At 47.1% G+C, this 22,076-nt stretch overlaps 5 protein-coding genes and 1 non-coding gene across 7 annotated transcripts; 2 read left to right on the top strand and 4 right to left on the bottom strand.

Annotated features, from left to right (window-relative positions):
• Window positions 1-850: 850 nt before the first annotated feature.
• On the bottom strand, window positions 851-3,366 carry RPL39 (ribosomal protein L39). The gene is made up of 3 exons (XM_058813875.1): window positions 2,698-3,366; window positions 2,396-2,499; window positions 851-1,155 (listed from the first exon to the last, which is right to left on the bottom strand). Exons 1-3 carry the CDS (start codon window positions 2,698-2,700, stop codon window positions 1,107-1,109), a joined length of 156 nt encoding a protein of 51 aa, XP_058669858.1. The 5' UTR covers window positions 2,701-3,366; the 3' UTR covers window positions 851-1,106.
• Window positions 1,272-1,399, bottom strand: LOC131564140 (small nucleolar RNA SNORA69). The gene has a single exon (XR_009275366.1). It is a non-coding gene; the product is annotated as a small nucleolar RNA SNORA69 (small nucleolar RNA).
• Window positions 3,367-3,602: 236 nt separating the features above from the next.
• On the bottom strand, window positions 3,603-10,005 carry UPF3B (UPF3B regulator of nonsense mediated mRNA decay). Of its 2 annotated transcripts, XM_058813872.1 has the most exons (10): window positions 9,744-10,005; window positions 9,424-9,530; window positions 9,205-9,311; window positions 8,404-8,502; window positions 7,947-8,057; window positions 7,164-7,207; window positions 6,398-6,586; window positions 5,753-5,904; window positions 4,749-5,061; window positions 3,603-3,917 (listed from the first exon to the last, which is right to left on the bottom strand). In XM_058813872.1, the coding sequence occupies exons 1-10, from the start codon at window positions 9,921-9,923 to the stop codon at window positions 3,771-3,773; spliced, it is 1,449 nt and encodes a 482-aa protein (XP_058669855.1). In that variant the 5' UTR covers window positions 9,924-10,005; the 3' UTR covers window positions 3,603-3,770. The 2 variants fall into 2 exon arrangements, with proteins under 2 accessions (XP_058669855.1, XP_058669856.1); XM_058813873.1 differs by lacking the exons at window positions 3,603-3,917; window positions 5,753-5,904 and having other exon boundaries at window positions 4,819-5,061.
• A 56-nt stretch (window positions 10,006-10,061) lies between these two features.
• On the top strand, window positions 10,062-11,041 carry NDUFA1 (NADH:ubiquinone oxidoreductase subunit A1). The gene is made up of 3 exons (XM_058813874.1): window positions 10,062-10,405; window positions 10,573-10,662; window positions 10,946-11,041. The coding sequence occupies exons 1-3, from the start codon at window positions 10,304-10,306 to the stop codon at window positions 10,964-10,966; spliced, it is 213 nt and encodes a 70-aa protein (XP_058669857.1). The 5' UTR covers window positions 10,062-10,303; the 3' UTR covers window positions 10,967-11,041.
• Window positions 11,042-12,718: 1,677 nt separating this feature from the next.
• Window positions 12,719-15,239, top strand: AKAP14 (A-kinase anchoring protein 14). The gene is made up of 6 exons (XM_058814066.1): window positions 12,719-12,834; window positions 12,955-13,069; window positions 13,142-13,233; window positions 13,390-13,569; window positions 14,541-14,593; window positions 14,920-15,239. Exons 2-6 carry the CDS (start codon window positions 12,964-12,966, stop codon window positions 15,005-15,007), a joined length of 519 nt encoding a protein of 172 aa, XP_058670049.1. The 5' UTR covers window positions 12,719-12,834; window positions 12,955-12,963; the 3' UTR covers window positions 15,008-15,239.
• A 63-nt stretch (window positions 15,240-15,302) lies between these two features.
• Window positions 15,303-22,043, bottom strand: NKAP (NFKB activating protein). Its single transcript, XM_058814065.1, has 9 exons — window positions 21,790-22,043; window positions 21,335-21,415; window positions 20,899-20,972; window positions 20,563-20,682; window positions 19,913-19,958; window positions 19,429-19,544; window positions 19,204-19,279; window positions 17,892-18,041; window positions 15,303-16,606 (listed from the first exon to the last, which is right to left on the bottom strand). Exons 1-9 carry the CDS (start codon window positions 22,041-22,043, stop codon window positions 16,432-16,434), a joined length of 1,092 nt encoding a protein of 363 aa, XP_058670048.1. The 3' UTR covers window positions 15,303-16,431.
• Between the last annotated feature and the right edge of the window lie 33 nt (window positions 22,044-22,076).

Raw genomic sequence — 22,076 nt, 5'->3', positions numbered from 1 at the left:
TCTGAGCATTTTCCTGTTCGGCACATGCTGCACCCAGTTATTTGCTCAGAGTTGCAATACGAAAGACATAAATCTATTTACCCTCAGTGTGAAAAGCAGCAACCCAGAAGGTAGGGCAGTCTGAAGCCTCCTCAGGAATTGCCTCTCAGGACAGACCCACAGGCTGAGGCTGAAGGCAGGAATGAAGCAGCACCTTGGCAGCCCTCAGTGTCAGGATGGGCTTGGCCACAGCCCAGGACAGGCTCACAGCAGCAGGGATTTCCTGCTGAGCAGAGCAGCCACCCCAGCTCAGAGCAGTGAACAGAGAGGACAGGGTGCAGAGCCACAGCTCCTCCTTCACTTCCCTGCAGTAAATTGGTTTCACAGGCCCCAGCAGAGAATACCAGCACAGGGGAGCTGGAGTGCCAGAGACCTTTAATCCCCTTTTTCCTATCACTTTTTTTAAACAGCTGCAAACTTTCCTTTTGAGCCCCATCTTAAATTTCTACCTGTCTGCTGAGAATGTTTCATACTAAGGTGCACTTGTGGTTGGTGTTGATTTATCAAACCAACACAGACTCCCCAACAAAACTCATGTTATTTAATATTCTAGGGAGTACACAGACATTATGCACTGCACTCTACAGTACTGCATTTTGCAAGAGATTTTCTTCAGGTCTGATTTTGACTTTTTTTAAAATTGGTACTTTGCTCCTGAAGGTTTACGGTCAGTGAAAAGGAAGACAGAGCCTACTCTACCTGAACAGAGCTGCCAAGGTTCCTCATATTAAGTAAGATTTTGACTAACATTATCATTAATTTGATTGTTACAATCCCACCACATCCATACAAAATGATTTCCAAAACCAAAATCATTCAGGTCCATATTTATTAGTAAGCCTGTGCAGTACCAATGCTCATGGTGATGCCTGAAAGAACACTAATAGAACACAGTCTCCATGTTTCAGATACAAAGACTTTCCCAGTTAACATCAACATCCCAGACCAGCTTATAAAAACCCCACACTGGGGACTGCACTCCAGCACCACAGAAGGAATGACTTGAGGCTGTTATGGATCTGACACAGAAAGACCAATGTTCATTAGAGCTCCTGGGACAGTCTCTCTTACAAGCCCAGTTTGGTCCTCCTCCAGTGCCTCCTTTTGGAGTTGTACCTAAGACAAAAACAGAGTGAATTAGCAAAGTGCACACACACATTAGTTAAACACGAAAGCAGAACAGCACGTGGAAGAAGTCTCCTCCATGAAAGCTCATTAATCTGTAAGCATGTACTTGTCCATGTTAAGAACAAATGCTTTCACCAGGGTGTGGGTGAAAGCACAGTGTTAACACAGTTGCTCTCAGCAGGAAAATGGCAGCACTCCCACAGCAGGAAGCACTGCAATTGCAGCCTGCTTTAACACAAAGCTTGGACAGAACCCATGGCCCAGCTACCCAAGCCAGGAGACAAAAATCCATGATTTTTTCCTATGGTCAAGTATTTCAGAGTACTGCAATTCAGCTGAAACAGAACCCAGCTGTAACCTGGCACGTGGCAGACAAGGATCCAGCTGAGTGCAAGAACCACTGATCCCACCTAGAAACGAGCTGGGAGCAGCTGCAGAACAGAACCCAGCAATGTTGTGCTGGGTCACTGCCTGTGCCAGCCAGTGCTGCTGCTGCTCTCCTCACTGCTTAGGACTAAGAGAGAAAGAGGGAAATCTGCTGCTTTCAAAAGCCCAGATGAAGGTGTGTATGAAATAAAAATATGCTGCAGTTTTCAACCAGAGGGCTTGGACAGGCATGACCATGCATGCCACATGTGCACCCAGTGTATCACAGCACTCAGCATTTCCCTAAGCACAGTGCTCGAGAACAAACACAACAGGAAAGCAAGGAACTATGACAAATTAATTCCACAGTCAGGTGCCAAGCATTTCATACTATCAATCTGACTTCCCATACACCCAACAAGTCCTTTGCTTCCTTTGTTGCTCCCTGAATCTCAGAGCACCCATGCTCAGGACCCATTCCTTGAAAATGCAGGAGCCCAGAGGGGCAGCTATGAGAGGAGACAGGAATTGGGAAGGGGAACGTCATGAACAGAGAAGCTATCAGGGAACAAAATCCGGAATAAATCATCCACACGTACAGTTCAGGTTTTCACTTTACATATACCACGGCTGAACGTGTGTGGATACCTGCAGAGCACCGGGGCAAAAGCACTACAAAAAACACTGGCACGGAAGCCTCGGCTGCTCTCCCATCCCTGCAGGGCCTCCCGGGCACAAAGAGCGCCTTGGCCGGCACACACCGCGCTCCGGCCGGCACAAGCGCCAGCAGCTCCCGCCCTCGGCCCGGCCCGGCCAGGCCGCCCGGCCGCAGCTCCTCAGAAGCCCCGGCCGAGCTCCTCACCTGATCTTATTGCCGGTTTTCATGCGAATCCACTGCGGGATGGGCCGGTTCTGCTTCTGCTTCTTGGCGAGGAAGCGCTTGATCTTGAATGTCTTGTGCGACGACTGCAAGAGAGCGCAGCGGTCAGTGCCTCACCCAGCCCCGGCACAGCCGCCAGGCCTCGGCCAGCCGGGAACGCCGCCCCCGGCTCCCTCCCGCTCCCTCCGCCCCGCGGCCCGCCCGCCGGGACCCCCGAGCGCAGCGGCCTCGGGCAGAGGGCTCGGGGCGCGGCGGGAGGGCGCGGATGGCGGCGGATGTCTCACCATGGCGCGGAGCGGGGCAGCGTCCCGGCGATGGCGGCGTCCGAGGAGGCGGAAAGGGCGGAGCGGCAGCGGCGGCGGCGGCGCGGGCGCAGCGCCCCCTGCCGGCCCCGCACGCACAGAGGGACGGCCGCGGCCCAGCGAGTTTGTCCGAGTTTATTTGGGTTTAGTACAAAAAACAGCTATGGCTAAAATTCGCTAGCTTGGGAGGACCTGCTACTGGCGAAGTCCCGTTCTGGGCTGTAAAACAATACTTCAAGTTATGAGGGAAGAGGCAGCAGTTCCGAGAGGGCAGGAGTTCAGAAACTTTTCAGACTTGAGTGAAGGGAAGATGCTGGAAAAGAACAGGATGCCCAAACCAGCTACATTTGATGAAAAATAAGCATTTCAATGTAGGGAGACTTTACATGAAAATTTTTCAAGTCATATTCAACTATTAAGCCAGCTTATTCATACACTCCAACTTAAGTTACTTTATCCAGAGAACCACTGAAGAGGATGGTCCCTCCCTCCCTAACATGGTTACTATGTTCTGCTCCTTGTGTGCCAAAAGGCTCCTATCCACGGGTACCTCAACAGCCCCAGCCTGTGTTTGTGTCTCAGTGCTAGACTGACACACTTCAGCTTTCACTGCCTCACGCAGGAGCACCACAGGACACAGCAACACCTGTGTTAACTCCAGGCAACTCCAAGCTTGCTCTGCTTAAGTGCATCCAACACTGGTTCTAATTGCCTTAGAGTAGAGCTCTGGCTTTTGATCCAGGTGTCATTCCCTCCTGACCACAACTGATTTATTATCAAACTTAAGGCCATAAAGTCTTTCTATTTCGCAAAGATTCTCTTCTCTGCTGTAGTTAGATGCTGGGAAAATAAGTTCAAATAACTGAAAATATTACAATGAGAACACATTTCAAATTTGGAATCTACAACTGAGTTTCTTTAACCAGAAACATCCAACAGCACAATGCCCCCTTTTCTTCCTTTGTTCCTTGTTCGCTCCGAAGGCACTTCTGGATTGCGTAGTACAAGCTCTTTGGCTGCACAGACAGTCAGAACACATAAGGCTGGCACATCAGTCACTCCTCTTCCTTCGTGTGACTGCTCTCACCCTCTTGCTTCTTTTCCACTCCCTGATCTGGGGGTTTTGCAGCATTGTCTTCATACTGACACAATCTGCTCCGGCTTCGGGCCCCGGGCTGGTACAGCTGCATTGCTGGGCGATCCTGAAATAAATCAAAACTATTTAGATTCTTTCAGAACTCCCTGCTCTCAGGGTTATTATGGTATCATTTCTATGGTATTAGAAATGGCTCAAATTCAAACTTTTCAGGCTAAGTTTAATTATTCCACAGTGGTGGCAAAGTAACTTCAATTGTCCCAAATCAAGGTTGTCTCTGTTGAAAAGCAACGTCCCTGTTCAAACCATAATGAACACTGCTCAGAGTTGAGGTTATTTGTAACTTTTCCTGTTGAGTTCAGCTCACATCCTCTCAGAAGAGAGGCCAACTTCAAAGTTTCAAAACCTTAAATTTCATTTGTTCCTGACCATGTCTTAAGTGATACAGAAAACAACCACAGAGATACTGCAAAACCAGATTTTGTAGAGTACATAAAATTACACTCAAGACATAATTTCTCAAACCTAGAGCACGTGTCATATTCTGCAAGTTGCAGTTTCCTATTTTAAGGAACCTGTTCAATCACACTCCCACTCTGAGATGCATTTTCAGGCATCATAAGATCAGCAGACACAAACAGATTACTGATACTCTACCAACACCTTAAAGAGATAGCCTATAGCACAAGACAACAAATAAAAAAGGGATCAGTGTCTTACAACTTAACCCATGTTTTCTTGGATTAGTTCTTATATAGTGATAAGAAATACCACTGTTAGGCAAATTTTAGTGCACATTCCTAGCAATGGCAGCGTTTGGTGCAGAACAGGGAGAAGTTTCAACAGAGAAACCATATGGTTATTTCCTTAAAATGCTTTTATCCTAAAAACTACAGACCCCTAAGAATCAACACATGAATTTAAAGAAATCCAGCACCTTGTTTCTGATACGATCCCTCTTAATTGTATCCTCTTTTTTATCGTCTTTGGTTACTTTCTCAGATTTGTCCGTGCTGCTGGTAAAGTCTGTAAGATCACTTTTCTTTCCCTTTTCTCTGAGTAAGTCTCTCTCCTTTTTCACCTCTTCCTCTTTTCTTCTAAAAACCTTCTCTTTCTCATAGCGCTCTTTCTGCCTCCGACGGTCCTCTTCTTGGCGCCTCAGTTTCTCTCTCTGTGCTCTCTCATATTCTCTGTCTCTGTCAAAATCTCTATCTCGGTCCCTGTAGTCCTTTACACACTCATCTTCTGATCTGTATGAAAACAAAACTGAAAATTAAGCTCAAAAGATTCATCAAACAGAGCTGGGAGATCAATGTAATAGCGGTGTAAATGTGCAATAGGAAGATGACACACTGGCAGGTACTAGGGAGCTCTTGGGAGGCTGTGATAGCCCAAGTCATGCACGACAGCCAGAGAGGACACTGACCACTAGAGCTTCCCAGCCTAATCTCTTCTGGCTTTGAAAAAACATCCGAATTTGTCTGTCTTATCTGTATTTCTCACATGGCAGAACTGAACCTCAAACAGATCATGGAGCTGTTGAGAATTACATTTTCCACTTTGACTTTTTACAAGAGTTAGAGGAACTGGTAAGTGGAGAACACCTCTCCTCTTGCCATGGTTATAATTATTATCTCATTGCAAGGAGAGTGCTCACAGCCTGCTGCATTCACCTACACATGGGCTTCCTTAGTGGAGTTCCTATAATGAGCTGTAAAAATATTAAAATCTGTCCACTAATGAAGAATTTCCAGGTAAATCACAGAGCTTTCTGTAATCACAGGGATGTGCACTGGCACAGAGAACACAGCTCATGCCTTATATGAGAAAAAGCATTTGAAAGGAATTTCAAAATATGGTCATGGCAGAGCAGCCTAAGCCTCAGTACAATCAGGAAACAAGTTATAGATACATATATATTTATAGCAAGTACTAGAATACTTTTTTGCCTTCTCTTCTTTTGTCTCCCCATCAGATCGTTTGGCAGATGCACTACTCGCATTTTTTTCCTCCCTCAGAGTCTCTCTTTCCAGTTTCTTGGACTTTTCTTTTCTCTCCAAGTCTTTTTCATCTTTTTCAGGCTTCTTAAGTAGCTACAAAGAAAACAGAAGTCTCAACTAAAAAGCTCACTCTAACACATATTGTCTGGCACAACACCGAAATTGCATCAAAGGAACCACAGGCCAGTAAGAAATAAACATTAAAGAAATATTACTGCAAATCACAGTATTTCTAAAAGCTGGAGTGTATGAGTAAGCATTATTCACAGAGCAGACTAGGATTTTTCTCCTAAACCAGGCTGTTTTAGAAAGCTTAAAAATAGTCTCCATTCCATAGTGAATTCACAATCCTGTTTACCGCAGCATGTACAACAGTCACATGACAAAAACTTTAAATATTACTATGAAACATTACAGCATGTAAACCTTTACAATGCCTGCTACTGAATATTACAAAAAATTGGTCATTTACTAACACCAAACTCATATGATTCTTCACACAATACCCAAAGTACATTTTGAGACTGATATACAAATAATAGGGGAAAGGGAGTGTAACAGTTTATAATAAAGAACTGTTCTAGACCTTAATCTTTGGTTCTTCTTTTGATCTGTCTCTTTCTTTTTCTGGGCATCTGTCTACTTTCTTCAATTTTTCTGCTTCTTTTCTCTTCCTTCTCTCCTCTTCTTTCCATTTTCTTCTTTCTTCTTCTCTTTGTCTTTTTCTTTCTAATTCTTTCCTCCTTCTCTCCTCTCTTTTTTCTTCTCTCAGTCTCTGTGCATGTAAAAACAAAGAGAAAGTGTCTCTCCACAGCAGAAAACATCTCTTTAAGCCATCAAACAACTCACCTCAATGTTGCCTCTATTATAAAAGAAAAAAAAGACCTGTCATGTCTGTTGTTGTGAACCTGAACATGTTGCAGCAGTATTGTTTTTTACTCATAAGCCTTAATTTGTACTGTCTTAAAAAACTCAAACACATCACTAGGTTCAGCATTTATCGTTAAAATTTTAATTAAATCTGCCCTACCTCTGAGTTTCTCCATTGCTAGAAGATCAAATAACATTATGTGCTAGGAGAAAGATCATCTACAAGGACCTCAGCCATACTGCATTAAAAATGGAAGCACTACAATGCAATCTGTTTTGCCAATGCAAAAAGAGGTGTTTTGCTGTGACCAGAATGTACACAAAGCACCACCATTCCAACACTCTACTCCTTTAAAATATATGCACCAGAAGTTGACACTTTGGGTCAAAAGCTCCTTCTTCAAAAGGAAGGGCAGAAATGTATCAACATACAATGAGCAAATTGTGCTGGCAAACAAGAAAATTCTGGAGGTAAGTCTTACCTGTTTATTTTTCAAGAAGTTCAGTAAAGGAGTAGTCTTTTTAGCTGGGGAACAGATAAAACAAATATAAACATCTTGCCTTATCCAATACTGCAATACCTACAACAGAGCTCTATATAGAGAAGCAGCCTTACACATTCCCCTGCCTGTCATCTACATTCCCCTTCTCTCATATACAGCAACACAGCAGTGATACAAATATTCCAAACCTTCTCTCATATACAGCAACACAACAGTGACACAAATATTCCAAACCTATCTCCAAACAGTGGCAACTATTAGGATTCTATAAATTTCTTTAGGATATTGATAGGATATCCCTTACATCCATCTCTACATTCAGCCTGCATTAGGCTTTTTTCAGACACTCCCATTTTTAAAGAAATCCCTGTAAAATACTTAAAAAGAGCAACCTGGTCATTTTTTGGTGGTATTTACCCAACCACACTATCTCAACTTGTGTCTGCATGGAACACCACTGATCACAGCACTGTGCATTAAACACCATTGCATCTCACTGAAATGCAGCCCCTCCACAGCCTGATCTGGCTAACAAACATCTGCAACAGGAAGGAACCTTGTCATCTAAGACCTAAGCCTACAGAAGAATTTAGAGCATGGGAACAAAACAAAATACACAATAATATTAGCCTAAATGTTTAACAAATAGTAAGCAGGCACACAAAAGAATTCAGTCTCCTCCAGGCTGAGCTTCAAATTACAAAACATATTTGTTTCTTTGTGATCTAGGAAAATGTAACTATAGTACACAGATTTCCATACCTATTAGCTCTTTGTTTCTTGCCTCTATTTCCTCCAACAAAGTTTCAGGAGTGGAGGTTAATTTTTCATCATCTGCACTGTAACTTTCCAAAAACTTCTTGTATTCTGGATCTACACAGAAGAGAAGGGAAAAAAGGGGAGGGAAAAAAAGAAGAGATACTGTAGCATGAAAAGTATTTACATCATGCACTGCTCAGTTACATTTACTTCAGCTGGGCTGTTTATATGCCACCTTTGCATAAGTTAGCAGCTCAAATGAGCTGCTGTATTATGTTTGTTTGGGACAATCATATTTAATAGATTTCTAGCTGACAAAGCAGTGCTCATAAACTTCACATATAATTAAGCAAACATTCTATTGGTGGAACTATAGTGTCACAGTAAAAACATTACATTTAAATTACTGCTAAGAGTTACAAGTCTACACGTGCAAAAACAAACTAGCTTGCTGTTATACCATCTTCAATAGTTCCAGTTTTGGCATCCTTTTTCTTACTCTTCTTTTTTGCAGCTTTTTGGAAAGGTGCAAACTCAACTATGGCAGCATATTCCTGACCTGTTGAGAGAAAAAAAATACATTAAAATAAAGATGAAACAGATATAAATTCGATTATATTGTCCATATCTAAAGCAGAAAGGTAAGTCTCACAAGAAATATGCAATACTAGAAGAGACTACTTACACAGCATAAAAACATTATTGTATTTAGAAAACCATTTAATAAAAAATAAACCACTCTACAGAGAGCAGAACTCGTTACCTTAACACTGTCACTATACTAATAACAGGCTGACAAGGACATACTAGATTTAAGATTACCCATGACTGTCAGTTCCACACCTCAGCAGCACCATGTAATGGCCTCATCCTACACCCTCTGCATTCATTGTGCAATAAAGAATATTTTAAGCTAATACAACTGAGGCAAATCTCAATTTTTGATAAAGTATAGTACAATGCAACACATTACAAGCAGGCTTTAAAACTTTATCTTCTGACAAGAACACTACATTTATGGCTGCACGAATGCAGCTCAGTATGGCAAACACAGTGTACACTGCAAACCAGCTCATTTAAAGGACTTAGATGTTATCAGATCTATGTATGTACATATTTCTAAGGGTATTGGAACTGTTTTTGAGGCACTAAACTCAAACAAGTCAAACGCGGCTGCTCACACCCACCCCTCCAAAGCTCAGGCAGCACACAGCACAGACAGCCGGGAAGCAGCAGCATGCATCGAGAGCCGTTCACTTACCTTTGTGATCGACAAAAACGTAGCCGTCGAAGCGATCCCTGAAGAGGACGATGTCTTCCTGGTTCTTGAAGTTGATGTAGGCTCTGGAGAACATGTGCGGGTACAAGCTGCAGAGACACAAACCGAGAGCGCTGCGCTGACGAGGCGGCGGCGCCACTGCGGCCCGGCTGGCGGTAGCGGCGGCTCCCGGGAGCGCCCGGACCGGGCAGGCGGCCGTACCTGGAGTCGTTGGCGAAGAACTCGAAGTAGTCGTGCTCGGGCAGAGGCTGCAGGTGCTCCTCCAGCTGCTCCTTCGTCAGGCTGGGCGGCAGCCGGCGGATCACCACCTGCGGCACGGCAGGAGCGGCGCTCAGGGCGGCGGCAGCAGCGCCCGGGACGAGTCACTACCGCGCCTCCCCCAACACGTCCCGTCCCAGGAGGGCCCCGCAAGCGGCCCGTTAGCGGGGCAAGGTCCCGTTACAGAGGGAGGAGGGGCCCGTTACAGAGGGTGAGCCCCGTTACAGGGGAGGGCGCCGTACCCGGCAGCGCGCAGGCCCCACCTTGCTGAGCGTCTCCTTCTTGTCCTTGGGCCGCTCCAGGCGATCGAGCTCGGCGGTGCCGGCTCTGCCGTCCGTGCCGGCGGCGGGGCCCGAGCCCGGTCCCGCGGGCATCAGCACGCCCGGCCCGGCGGAGGCCCCGCGCCGCTCCTTGGGCCTGGCGTTCTCCTTGTCCTCCTTCATCCCGATCCCGCTCCCGATCCCGACTCCGGCCCGGGCGGCACCGCGCGCACCCAATCGCCGCCGCCTCTCGCGAGACTGCGCCTTAAAGGTGCCGCTGCCTCCGCCGGACTACCACTCCCAGCGTGCACCGCGCCCGCCGCCCCTGGTACCGACGGGGTCAGCCGCTCGCGACTGGGACCGAGAGCGAGCCGGGACACGAACACGGCCTCATTTATTGCCAGGGACTGCTCTCGGGCAGCGCCGTCGCTCCCGCTACCCGCTCGGGCCCGCTAGGGTGTGAGGGGGCGCGGGGCAGGCCGGGAAGGGCGCGGGGCAGGCCGGGAGTGCCCCGGCACTCGGCGAGGGGCAGCGGCACCGACACCAGCACCGACAGCGGCGGGATGTGGTACGAGATCCTGCCCGGCATGGCCATCATGGGCGTCTGCCTCACCATCCCCGGCATGGCCACCATCTTCATGCACCGCTTGTCTAACGGCGGCAAGGTCAGCGCGGGGCGGGGCGGCACGTCCCGGGATCCGGGACCCTGGGGCTCCGCTTCCCCACCGGGGCCGCCCTGATCCCCCAGTCCCTGCAGCCCTGTGGGATCCCTTACCCCGCCTTCCCTCGGGAGCCCCTGCCCGACCCTCAACGGGCGGTTCTGTGCCTGCAGGAGAAGAGGATCGCCCGCTATCCCTACGAGTGGACGCTGCTGGAAAGGGACCGGCGGCTGTCGGCTGTCAACAAGCACTACGTGTCCAAGGCAGGTCTGGGGCGCTGGGCAGGTACCGCGGGGGGAACGGGACCCAGGGGCTGCTCCCCCATCCCCGAGCTCTGGCATGGCCGCTGAGGTGGGCACCGGTCCTCTTGTCAGATCTCACTCGGTGCCTGCAGCTGGCCTGCCTCTGGGGATGTGCATTTTCATTTTGTTCTAATTAAGATCTGAGTAATTAAATATTGTTTGAAAATCTGCATTTTCAGATATGCCCTGTTGCACCTTAGTGGGAAGAATGACACAAATATAGCTCTTATTTTTTCTTTTTCAGGGCCTGGAGAACATAAACTAAGGTGTCAACGCTTTGAAAAATTCATCTATCTATAGAAAATGATTTAACTTTTGAATAAAGCTATACATGTGTTCAGCCCTTGTATTTGTGTTACTGTGGTGGGGTAACCCTTGCTGGACACCAGGTGCTCACCAAAGCCACTCTGTCACTCCTGTCCTCAGCTGGACAGGGCAGAAGAAATACATTGAAAGGCTCATGAGTTGAGACAAGGAGAGGGAGAGACCATTCATCAGTTACTGTCACAGGGAAATGAGACTCGACTTGGAGAAATTCATTTAATGAATTGTCAGATAACAGCAGGGTAATGAGAAGTTAAAATAAATCATAAAACACCTTCTCCCCACTCCCCCCTTCTTCCTGGGTTCAGCTTCACACATGATATTTTCTCCCTCCTCCCTGCTGAGCTACACAGGGTGATGGGGAATGGGGGTTGTGGTCAATGTCATCCCTTGTCTCTGTTGCTCTTTCCTCCTCTGGGGAGAACTCCTCACACTCTTCCCCTGCTCCAGCATGGGGTCCTTCCCATGGGAGACTCCTTCACTAACTTCTCCAGTGTGAGTGCTTCCCATGGGCTGCAGTTCTTTTTGAACTGCTCCAGCACAGGTCCCACACAGTCCCATAACGTGCAGTCCTTCAGGAACCAGCTGCTGCAGCAGGGTCACATTTCCTGCCAGCAAACCTGCTCCAGTGGGCTCCTCTCTCCATGGGCACAAGGGTCCTGCCAGAGCCTGCTCCAGCATGAGCTTCCATGGGGTCACAGCTTGGGGACATCCCTCTGCTCCAGCATGAGCTCCCTTGGGGTCACAGCTTGGGGACATCCCTCTGCTCCAGCATGAGCTTCCATGGGGTCACAGCTTGGGGACATCCCTCTGCTCCAGCATGAGCTCCCTTGGGGTCACAGCTTGGGGACATCCCTCTGCTCCAGCATGAGCTCCCTTGGGGTCACAGCTTGGGGACATCCCTCTGCTCCAGCATGAGCTCCCTTGGGGTCACAGCTTGGGGACATCCCTCTGCTCCAGCATGAGCTCCCTTGGGGTCACAGCTTGGGGACATCCCTCTGCTCCAGCATGAGCTTCCATGGGGTCACAGCTTGGGGACATCCCTCTGCTCCAGCATGAGCTCCCTTGGGGTCACAGCTTGGGGACATCCCCCTGCTCCAGCATGAGCTCCCTTGGGGTCACAGCTTGGGGACGTCCCTCTGCTCAGCGTGAGCTCCCCACGGGGTCACAGCCTGGCTACATCCCCCTGCTCCAGCGTGGCTCGTTCCTGGGGTGCAGGCAGATCTCTGCTCCCTCATGGACCTGCCGGGACACAGCTCACTGTGGTCTGGTAACACGGGCTGTAGGGCAATCTCTGCTGCTACCGCCTGCCCCACGGCCTCTTGTCATTCTGGAAGAGAAGCAGCTGGGAGTTCAGTACCCTGTGATATACTAAAACATTTCTGGTTTCTCCCGCACAGTCCCGGTGATCCTTTCCCTCTGAGGGGCTCTGGAGAGAGCACAGACTGGAGGCTGCTTTAGCTCCCGAGTGGCAAAAATACGACAAGCAGAGAAGCTGCCGGGATTCCAGAGCTGTTTTCTTGCTCGCACCGCCCTCCCTCCCCGGGGACAGCGGCTCCGGGCGGTTTCCGCGGGGCAGGCCCGGCCTCGCCATGGTGACCGCGCGCCGCCCGTGCCCGCGGGGCCGCGCTCAGCGGCGGGGATAGCGCCGGGCCCGGGCTCCGCTCCCCGGGCTCCCACACCCACCACGGGACCGCAGCGCCCCGGGGCCCGGCCGCCGCCGCGCCTGGGGACCCTCGGCCTGGCCGGGGAAGCGGGGCAGAAGCAGCCGCCGGCCCGGGAGCGCCAAGCGGGGTGAGCGGGGCCGGGGTACGAACAGGGGCCGTGAGGGACTGCCCGCGGTGAGGGACTGCTCGCTGCTGCCTCACAAAGGGCCTGCAGCTCTCAGAGCAGCGCTCCCTCCATGTTTGTGCGTTTATCTCTCTAAAGGTGAAACCAATGGAGGAGGAAAAGGAAGGCAGTGAGCAAAAAGATCACATTCCCCCGGAAGATGAGAGCAGCAGTACAGAGGAATGGCTCCCAGAGGACGAGGAAAAAGAGAAAGGTATTGTGTTTGCTCTACTAGAAAGTGCTGGAATCTTTTCAGGAGGATTTGTTAGCATTTTATCTGTTTCAGAAAGCAAGCATGTCATCAAAAATATCCCGTGGACTACAGCTAAGAACTTCACAGTGGAGATAGGACAGCAGCAAATTGAAGAACTGATTTCTGTGAGTCACAATTCCATCCACTCAGGAAGGCCACACTTTCTCACTGTTAAGAAGTATGAAAAATAAAAGCAAAGCACCTCTGTTCCTTTTTAGCACCACACACAAGTCAGCTCTACTCGACATAGGGAGTCTTAGTGTGATGTGTTTGTTCAACAGACATGGGACATTCATGAAAGCTGGCTTCACCACTCAGAATTTCTCGAGGAAGAAGAACTGAAGGACAGCAAGAGGTACCATTACAGAGCTTGCTGGGGCCTCCCAACACGCAGAAAACCCATCCCAAGAGCAACAGCGAGTGTCTACTTTGTTATAGTGATCTCCAAACTCAAACCTGATGTAAGTACTCAGCAATGGTGGGGATGCACTAGTCCTTTAAGGGACAAGAGTACAGTGGCATTCCTCAGGCAGGGAAGTGCCAGGACAGTGGAGAGGCTGGCGAGGAGCCAGCAGCTCTTGTGAAGATGCTGACAAGGCCTGGACATTGCCAGAACAATGGCAGGAGATTTAGATGTGGCCTAATAGAAACATGGCATTGGTTGGCAAGGGGAGCAAGGCACAGAGCAGGAGGCTGGGTTAGTTCCCAAATCATTGACTGACAGAACTTGGCAAACAGAATCTGGCAGGATCCTACATCTGCCTTTCTGCTCTTACAGTCTTCCCTTTCCAAGCCACAATTGTTCTGGGCCGCTGTAAGAAGGGCTGAGTAGAGGTGAGTTACAGAATGAGGGCTCAGTAGAGAGGGAGTGGCACTTCACTCTTCAAGGTGTCTCAGAATCCCTTTCCTGATCAGCCTGAAGTTTGCACCTGTAAAATGAACTCTTGCAACTCAAGAAAAAAATAAAATGAAATAAATTGCAGAGTAGACTTCTTACCTCCAGGCTTAAGTCATACTGAACCTTAGTGTTTCTACTTAACACCTATGGATCCCCAAATAATATTCTGTGGCTTAACCCCAGCTGGCAACTAAGCATCAGAGCTGCTTGCTCACTCCTTCCCCACCACCATGGGATGGGGGAGAGAATTGTAAGTGTAAAAAAAGTGTAATAATATTAAAAAATAAATAGAATAACAAATTGGGGAAAATAAAAACAAAGAAAAAAACACTATGAAAGACAAGGGGTGCAAATGAAAACAATTACTCACCACTCACCAACCAATGTCCAGCCAGTCCCTGAGCAGCATCTTCCCTTCTGCCCCAACCAAACATCCAGGTTATTTTTAAAGTAAACAGTAGCTCTCACTTAATTACAATGTCTGCATTTTGAGGGGCTGTACCTGGCCTCTGCCCTGTCTCTGCTGTGTTGCAGACTGCACCTGTGGAGGTGTTCTACAGACTGGAGTCCAGCAGGCTGATTCGGAGGTAAATGTTATTACTCTTCTGTTTTAGCAAGATTTTCCATTCCAAAACCAAACAGGGAGCTCGATGTAAATAAGTTTGCAATAATAGCAGAGGAGTGGAAACTGTCAAAATCTTGCTCCATGAAACGACCCTGCTTATCACTAGCCTCACCCCCAGAGGCATGAATAGCCACCCTGTAGGCATCTGCCTTCTCAGAAATTTGTCCTGCTTTACATGGTTTTTATTGCAGCAGATAGCCTTACATAGATAGAGGCCAGCTCTCACCTGGCCAAACCTGGATTCACTATTATGCTTACAATCTACCTTTTTTTTATTCCCTTCTCCAGGCCAGAACAGTGTGAGTTTAGAGAAAAGTGGCTTCATGACATAATTGAAAATAAAGTACTGTGTGCAGAAAGACTTGCTTCCCGATAAGCAGCTCCAATTCACCATTACTAGTCCTCTCTTGTGGAGAACCAAATAAACATGATGGAAAAAAAACCTCTTCCTTAGCAGTATTTCTACTTTGTGGATAGATAAGAAGCATTGAACCTGTGCAAAATCATCTATGCCCTGACATGGCAGCTGGCTGTGTGTGACAGTCCCTGGCAGGTGGGGACAGCAGGATGGAACCAGGCTCCAGAGTGTAAATAGGAAGAGGTAGCTGGGCAGGATTTGCTGTTTGTGATTGCCAGGTTTATGGAACTCCAGGGAAAACATTATAGGACTTTAGGACTTTTATTTTCCTCATATAAATATACAAGACATCTCTGTTGCTAGACTTAGAGGAAAAAAATAAATTAGGAAAACAGAAAAGAAACAACCCATCTCTCAAAACCATTTTGTTTTAAAAACATTTGAGAAAAAGAAGTTCTAGGAGAGATGTTTGGAAATATGCAGTTGAATCAAAGATAACCACCACATAAGCACTGCCTGAGCAAAGCCTCCAAGCACAGAGTTTAAAGCAAGCCATGTAATACTGCTGAAACAGACCAAAGTAAAATACTACAGGAGTTAAAACAAGGGTTTAATCTAGAATACTTCCATAAATGAAAACATTTCAAATAAATTGAAAGATACATCCTTGTTCCCACCTGTGTACATCCAGGGGTTCCAATCACTGCACCCCAGTGCACTGATGCCTATGTATAACATAGGAGGAAAAGAAGCAAGCAGCTCAGTTCTTCACCATGTGCTTCAGTGATTGAATATCAGAGCCTCCTACTACTGCTGCTTTACACCTCAGTTGCCATCTGCTTGCTCTAAAGTAACTGAAGCCCATCTGTATTAAATTACAAATGAAATTTACAAATATGTACATGTCTGGTTTGAATCACAAACCAAACTCAACTGTTTTGAGGAAAAACCTAAATTTAAAAGACTTGTGAAAAAATAGTGGACTGTTCTGGATCTTAAAACAGGAACTCAGGAGTTCCTTCATTTTTGCTACTGGTGCTAGTAGCTTGTTAAAGGTCCTTCCCAAGCTAAACGATCCTATGATTAATAAAAATAAATGGAATAAAAAAATCACACTTATTGACTTTAGGTAACAAAACCTTCCCATGGGATCCTTTGGCTTGTCAGTTCAAAGCAAGTGCAGAACACTGACACCTCTAATCTTCCCCACCTATTCCTGCCTTGTAGCCTTTCTCTTTGCAGGGATTCCTTGTAGATGGTAAACAAACCATCCAAGAAAATCTGATGAAAATAACTCTGTTTCCTTGACACAAGTAATCCACTCCTGAGCTTGGCCCTGTTGGGTGAAAGGTGCTGCAGCACCTGCATCTCTCTTCAAATCACAGCTGGACTGCACTAGCTGCCACGTAGTGCAAGCTATGGTGTACAGCTCACATGAAGCATTATTTCTCCTCTTTGCCTTTAGTCTTTCTGTAGACCATCTCTCGAAAGCTTGCAAGGATCTTATTCTCTCGTTTCCTCCTCTCCTCCTGGTTGAAGGATGCCAGAGCTCTCTTTTCATCTGCGCTGTAGATCTGGTTCTCCTTCCGCAGCCGCACAGCCTCCATGCGCCGGTGCCTGGGGGGGACAGGGGTACATCAGCAGTGCCCTGGCACAGCTTCCAGCCATCAACTGCCCTCAATGTCTTCAGGGGCTTTAAATAAAGGTACTGAAGTACCAAGGCCTGAACAACAGCCCCTGAGCCAAAGTTGGCCTCTAGATGAACCTTCCAACAAAATGTTATATTTGTATCCACTCACTGAGGTAATATCCATGATCATTAGTGAAACATGTAGTGGTAAGAATATACTTATATTTCAGCATTTAGAGCCAGACAAAGGCATGAAATCAGGCATCTGGCCTTGTTTGAAGGTATATGATCAAAGCCACCTCCCTTGGTACCTCCTCAAGCCCTGCCCAGGCTTGGGGTGGAGCACAAGAGGACGATGAAACCAAATGTTCCTGCACTAGAAGTTGTGTAAGCTTGTTTATTCCACAGTCTAAAAGCTGAGCCCTCTCACAGTGAAGATGGAGGCCTTGCCTACAGGTGGACACACCATGTAGGAATTCCCAGGAATGCTTCTCCAGTCCTTTGCTGTGACTGGGGCTTCCAGCTCATGTGCAGATCTTGATGATGGTAAAGTGTAGGGTAACTGGTGATGTATCTTTTTTAATCACTCTAGGCAATCTTTTGCAGTAATGGTTAGGTGCATTACTTAGCTTATCCTTTGTAATTCTTTGCAGTTTTGCACTGTAGCAAATTATACTTAGTCCTTGAAGTTGGTATCTGAATTTTTTGTGCTTACCCTGCCAACTGGCAAAACAGATATTTAAAAACTAGATATTCCAAAGTGCACACTAACCTTCCCAGGAAAGAGTGTGGCAGAACAAGGAACTGATTTCTGGGGATGGCTGTTCTCAGGCAGTCAGCCAGAAGCCTCCCCTACCCCCAGGGTGTCAGCTGCTGGCTCACTAAAATTTAAGTGAGATTCCTGCTGGTCATAGAGAAAAAAGTGCAGCCAACCTCTCACACATTGATTTGTCTCCTGCTGGAGACAAAGGGCCAGCACATCCCCAGGGCTGTCCAAACAGAGCACCTGTGAGCCATCTGACACAAGCACCTCTTCATGTGAAATAATTAGAAGAGTATTGCCTGTGAATAACTTTTGCTCTTGAGGAGAAAGTGTCCTTAAAAAACTCACTATCCATCCCTAGCAATGGGGAGCTTAGTGTAGATTATTGCAAACAGAGCACCTCCTCCTCCGTGCTTGCAAGTAGAGCTTGGAAGCATTCTTCTGTTCAGCCAGCAGAGAAAGCAGCTCTTGAAAATTCCACTGAACCACTGCCATCATCAAAGCCATACCTGCTGCCACTCATGACATAACCAGAGCTCTCAAACGACGCAATCTCCTCACTGGTCAGGCCGATTTCGCCTCTGCGGGGAATGCGCTTCCCTGCTTTGACGTACTCTGCCATGGCTGCCCCTTCCCCGGGCAGGAGGGCATGGCCATAGCTAAAAAACAAAAGTGGTGATGTCAGTAGCTTCAGATAGAGAGAGCCTGAGCTAAACATCCAACTTCCTCTTCACTACTATATACACCTGCATTTTTAAACACCACCTTATTTTCTCCCACATGTTGGCCTCTTTCTTCCTCATGGCAACACTAGCAACAGCATCTTACATTATCAGCTGAGTGAAGCCATTTATTATAATGGTTAATAGCTTCTGAAAAATAAAAGAATTAAAAGACACTCAAAAATATATTAAGGGAATTGCAGCAGTTAATAAATAACCTAAAATACAGGAATAACTTTGATCAGATACTTAGATAAGGCAATGTAAAATACACTCACAATATTTGGATAGGTAATCTAAAATACACTCACAGAAGAAACTTTGGAATTAGAATATTTGAAGAAGAAGAAGTGGAAGCCAATAAGTTAAAGTGACCTGCCAACCCGTTAGGATCAAGCCAAGTACAACAGTTACTTCAGCTAAGTCATGGAAAAACATGCCAAGGATAACAGGAAGAAGACCAAATTAGGAAAAGCTTAAAATTTAACTGAGGAAGACCAAGAATTCCCAGAAGACTCCGCCTGCCTATGAATATGCATGTAATAAATGATGTAATCCTTGTTTAAAATTGTATAAAAACCCGCTTTTGCTGTACATAATTCAGAAATCCATTTTGTGATTTCTCCGACGCGTCGTAATAAAATACCTCCTGCTTATCTGACTTAGGCTGAGTCTCTTAAGCAGTTATTCTCGCCTTTTGGGGCAAAATTCGGCATCATGAGTTCATTCTGATGACACTACAAAGTCACAATACTGCAGATCTTTAGAATAAAGGCACTTACAATTGATTTTTCTAGGAATCAAGGCTAAAAAGCATAAACCAGACTCTTCTACCCAAATTCAAGCCAGGAGAAAGCCTAGCACCATTGGAACTTCTGTCTGTGAGTTTCTGACACAGCATTTTCCCCTCTGCATGCATTATTGTTGCAACATCCCTTTTTAACAGTAACTTTCACACTTGGTTCACTTGATTTAATCAAAGTACCATTAGAACTGTCTACTCCTGCATGCATTATTGTTGCAACAGGCCTTTTGAATAGTAACTTTCACACCTGATTTACTTGATTTGATCAAAGTACCATTAGAACTGGCTACTCACTTCAAAGGCCTATCATCCTGAGATGCGTGAGTTTTGGGAGCCTCTGGTCCAATCAAACTGTCAGCTTCAGTATTTTCTGCAACAATCAAATAATGAGGAAGATTAATCTTGTGTCCATTGTTCTTTGTTATCAGAAGGGTTACACAGGTCAGCAACACCCAACAAGGAATTCACAAAAACGACACCAAGAAGTTTCCACCCAAGTTTGAAGTGAGGTGAACCTACTTGACCTCTCTATCCAGAGATCATCCCCTTGAAGCATTTCATCATCGGAATCTTCGCTGCTTGAATCACTGGATTCCTTCCTGCTCTTCTTAGCTTTCTTTTTCTTATACTTCTTCCTGTGATTAAGCCAGACAGACATGCTATTTAGAAGGTGCTTGGAATCATACTCAAATAATTAGTTTCTCAAGGCAACTTCCACCTATAGGAAGAATGGCTGTCTGCTGTTTCATATAAAACACTTCACAGCGAAACCAAGACAATATATATGTTCTGTTTTGACTTTCATAGTGTTAGAAAATAGCTTTACAGGGAATTGTTTGTGCTGCACAATTGTGTAGATTTAAATAAAATCCATCAAATTAATATTATTTGCCGGCTCTTGCAAATTACCCAAGGTCCTCAGGCTCCCTCAGGGCCTGCAAAGAAAACTGAGCTGCCCTCCAGCCAACAGCAGCCAAAATGACACAGCAACCATGACACTCACTTTTTGTTCTTCTTTTTCCTCTTCTTGCTTTTCTTTTTATCTTCATCTGAAAAAAGAAAGTGTATGTATTATCAAAAATAAATTATTAGTTTTAACTAAGTGGCTTACTGCCCTGTGAATAACATGTCATGCCTTTTACAGCCCCAGAGTTCACGGAGCTGTGGGCTCAATCTTTGACTCTCTCAACCCTAACCCTAGCCCTACCCTTAACCCAAACTCAGTAAGATGGGTTTTCCAGGTCAGAAAGATGTAGGAACAGCAATGCTGGGGCCTTGCTGGGATTGCCTTGGCATGCCTTTTCCAGTCCCAGTGCTCCTGGAGCCATAGGCTCTTTTAGTCTCTCAACGCTAAGCCTAACCACTCCCCTAACCCTACTGCAAAGAATTACACTAACCATTACCCCTACCAATTAACCTAACCACTACCCTAACCCTGAGCCCATTCCCAGCACTGACTGCCTCCACCAGAATGCCCCAGTACACCCTGATGGGACTTGTTTATGCTGGGAAGCATTAGTAGAAAGCTCCCTGCAGTACTGGTCGTATGAGAACATATCAAACAGATCTCTGGCATGAGAGGCTCAGTGGTTGCTAAAGTCAGAAACCCCCTTTCCTGAGGCCAGACTGCAAGCTGAAACCCTCTTGTCTTACCACTGGAGTTCTGCTCAGACTCTGAGTCACTGTCACTGTCCTCAGAATGTTTCCTGCGCTTTCTTTTGGATGCTTTACGTTTCTTCTTTTGTTTTTTCTTCTTCTTTTTCTTCTTTTCCTCTGGAATGTTTTCAAACATAACATTAGAGAACAAAGAGCATCTAGTTCCTTATATATTCCCTAATCTTCCCCAAGCAATGCTCTCCTTTGAGCTGGAGCCCACCCCAGCCACTTCCACCCATCTAAGCCAGGGGACCTCCTGCAAGCAGCAGCAGCAGATTCTAAACCACAGTAGCTTCCCATTTTCAAAAAAGCCGTGCAAGCCAAACAAAATACCTTCTGAGCTGGAATCCGAAGAGCTACTCTTAGATTTTGCCTCTTCATCTTCTACCGGTGTGTGCTCATCGGAACTGAATAAAATAACAGTTTCCTACTTAAAATCTGTTTTGCTGTACTCAAGATCAAAGGTATACATATGGCCAAAGACATTTTGAGTCAATCCTTGCAAGAGAGTAAAATATTAAAGAGCTAATTTAGCCTGGGAACTGCTGTCAGAACCACAACACAACAGTCACCTGATCTACAATAAATCACATACTGCATAATTGGTATTATTGGTTGAAAAAATACTAATCTCATTATGCTGCTTCAGAAAGGAACTGATACAATGAGTATTGTGACACCATGACTAACGCAGGGATAAAGCATTTTTATAAACTGAACTGATATGTAATTAATATTATAAAAAATATGAAGAAAGAATATGTCTTACTCTGGGTCAGGAACTTTTGGTGACAGTCCCCAGACTTCAGGTGCCCCCAGTTCTCCAATTCTCTCTCTCTCATTGAGTCTCCTGTAAAGGAAAACACTGTCACTGATGCGTAGTTTGCAACACCCAGTACACAAACATTTTCAGTCTTACACGTCAGTGTTTCTAATGGCCTGAATCAGCTGCAGGAAGGATAAGAAACAACTCGGAGCAAGGAGCAAGCTCGCAGGGCAGTCTGGCAGCAGAGCTCCGCGCACTGCAGAGGATCGGCGGCAGCAGCTGTTACCCCCTTCCAGCCGAGCTCCGTCCCGTCCCCCCGGGCGGCCCTGCCCGCGGGGAGCGCAGCCAGAGCCCGTGACGGGGCCGAGAGCCGTGACGGGGCCGTACGGAACAAGGCCCGGCGGCACCCGCCCATCCCGGGAGCGGGGCCCGGCAGGGCAGGCCCGACCCGCGCTCACCTCTGCCGCAGGATCTCCTCCTTCTCCTTCTCGTAGTATTCGGGCCATTTGCCATGGTGGTGGTGCCCGTGGTGCGCGGAGGAGCGCGGCGCGCCGGGGCTGCGGGAGCGGCTGCGGCTCCGCCGGTGGCTCAGGCGCCTCGAGCCATTGCGCTCGCGGGACCGGGACCGGGACCGGGAGCGAGACCGGCTGCGGCGGCCGCGGCGCTCGGAGCTGGCGGCGGGCGGGGAGCGGGAGCGGGACGCGGGCGCCATGGCGGAAGCGGAGGCGCTTCCGGCGGCTTCCGG

The sequence above is a fragment of the Ammospiza caudacuta genome, chromosome 14 (genome assembly GCF_027887145.1).
Source record: "Ammospiza caudacuta isolate bAmmCau1 chromosome 14, bAmmCau1.pri, whole genome shotgun sequence".
NCBI classification, from domain to species: Eukaryota; Metazoa; Chordata; class Aves; order Passeriformes; family Passerellidae; genus Ammospiza; species Ammospiza caudacuta.
Note: the sequence above shows the minus strand (reverse complement) of the source record. Positions and strands in the feature narration are given on the sequence as shown.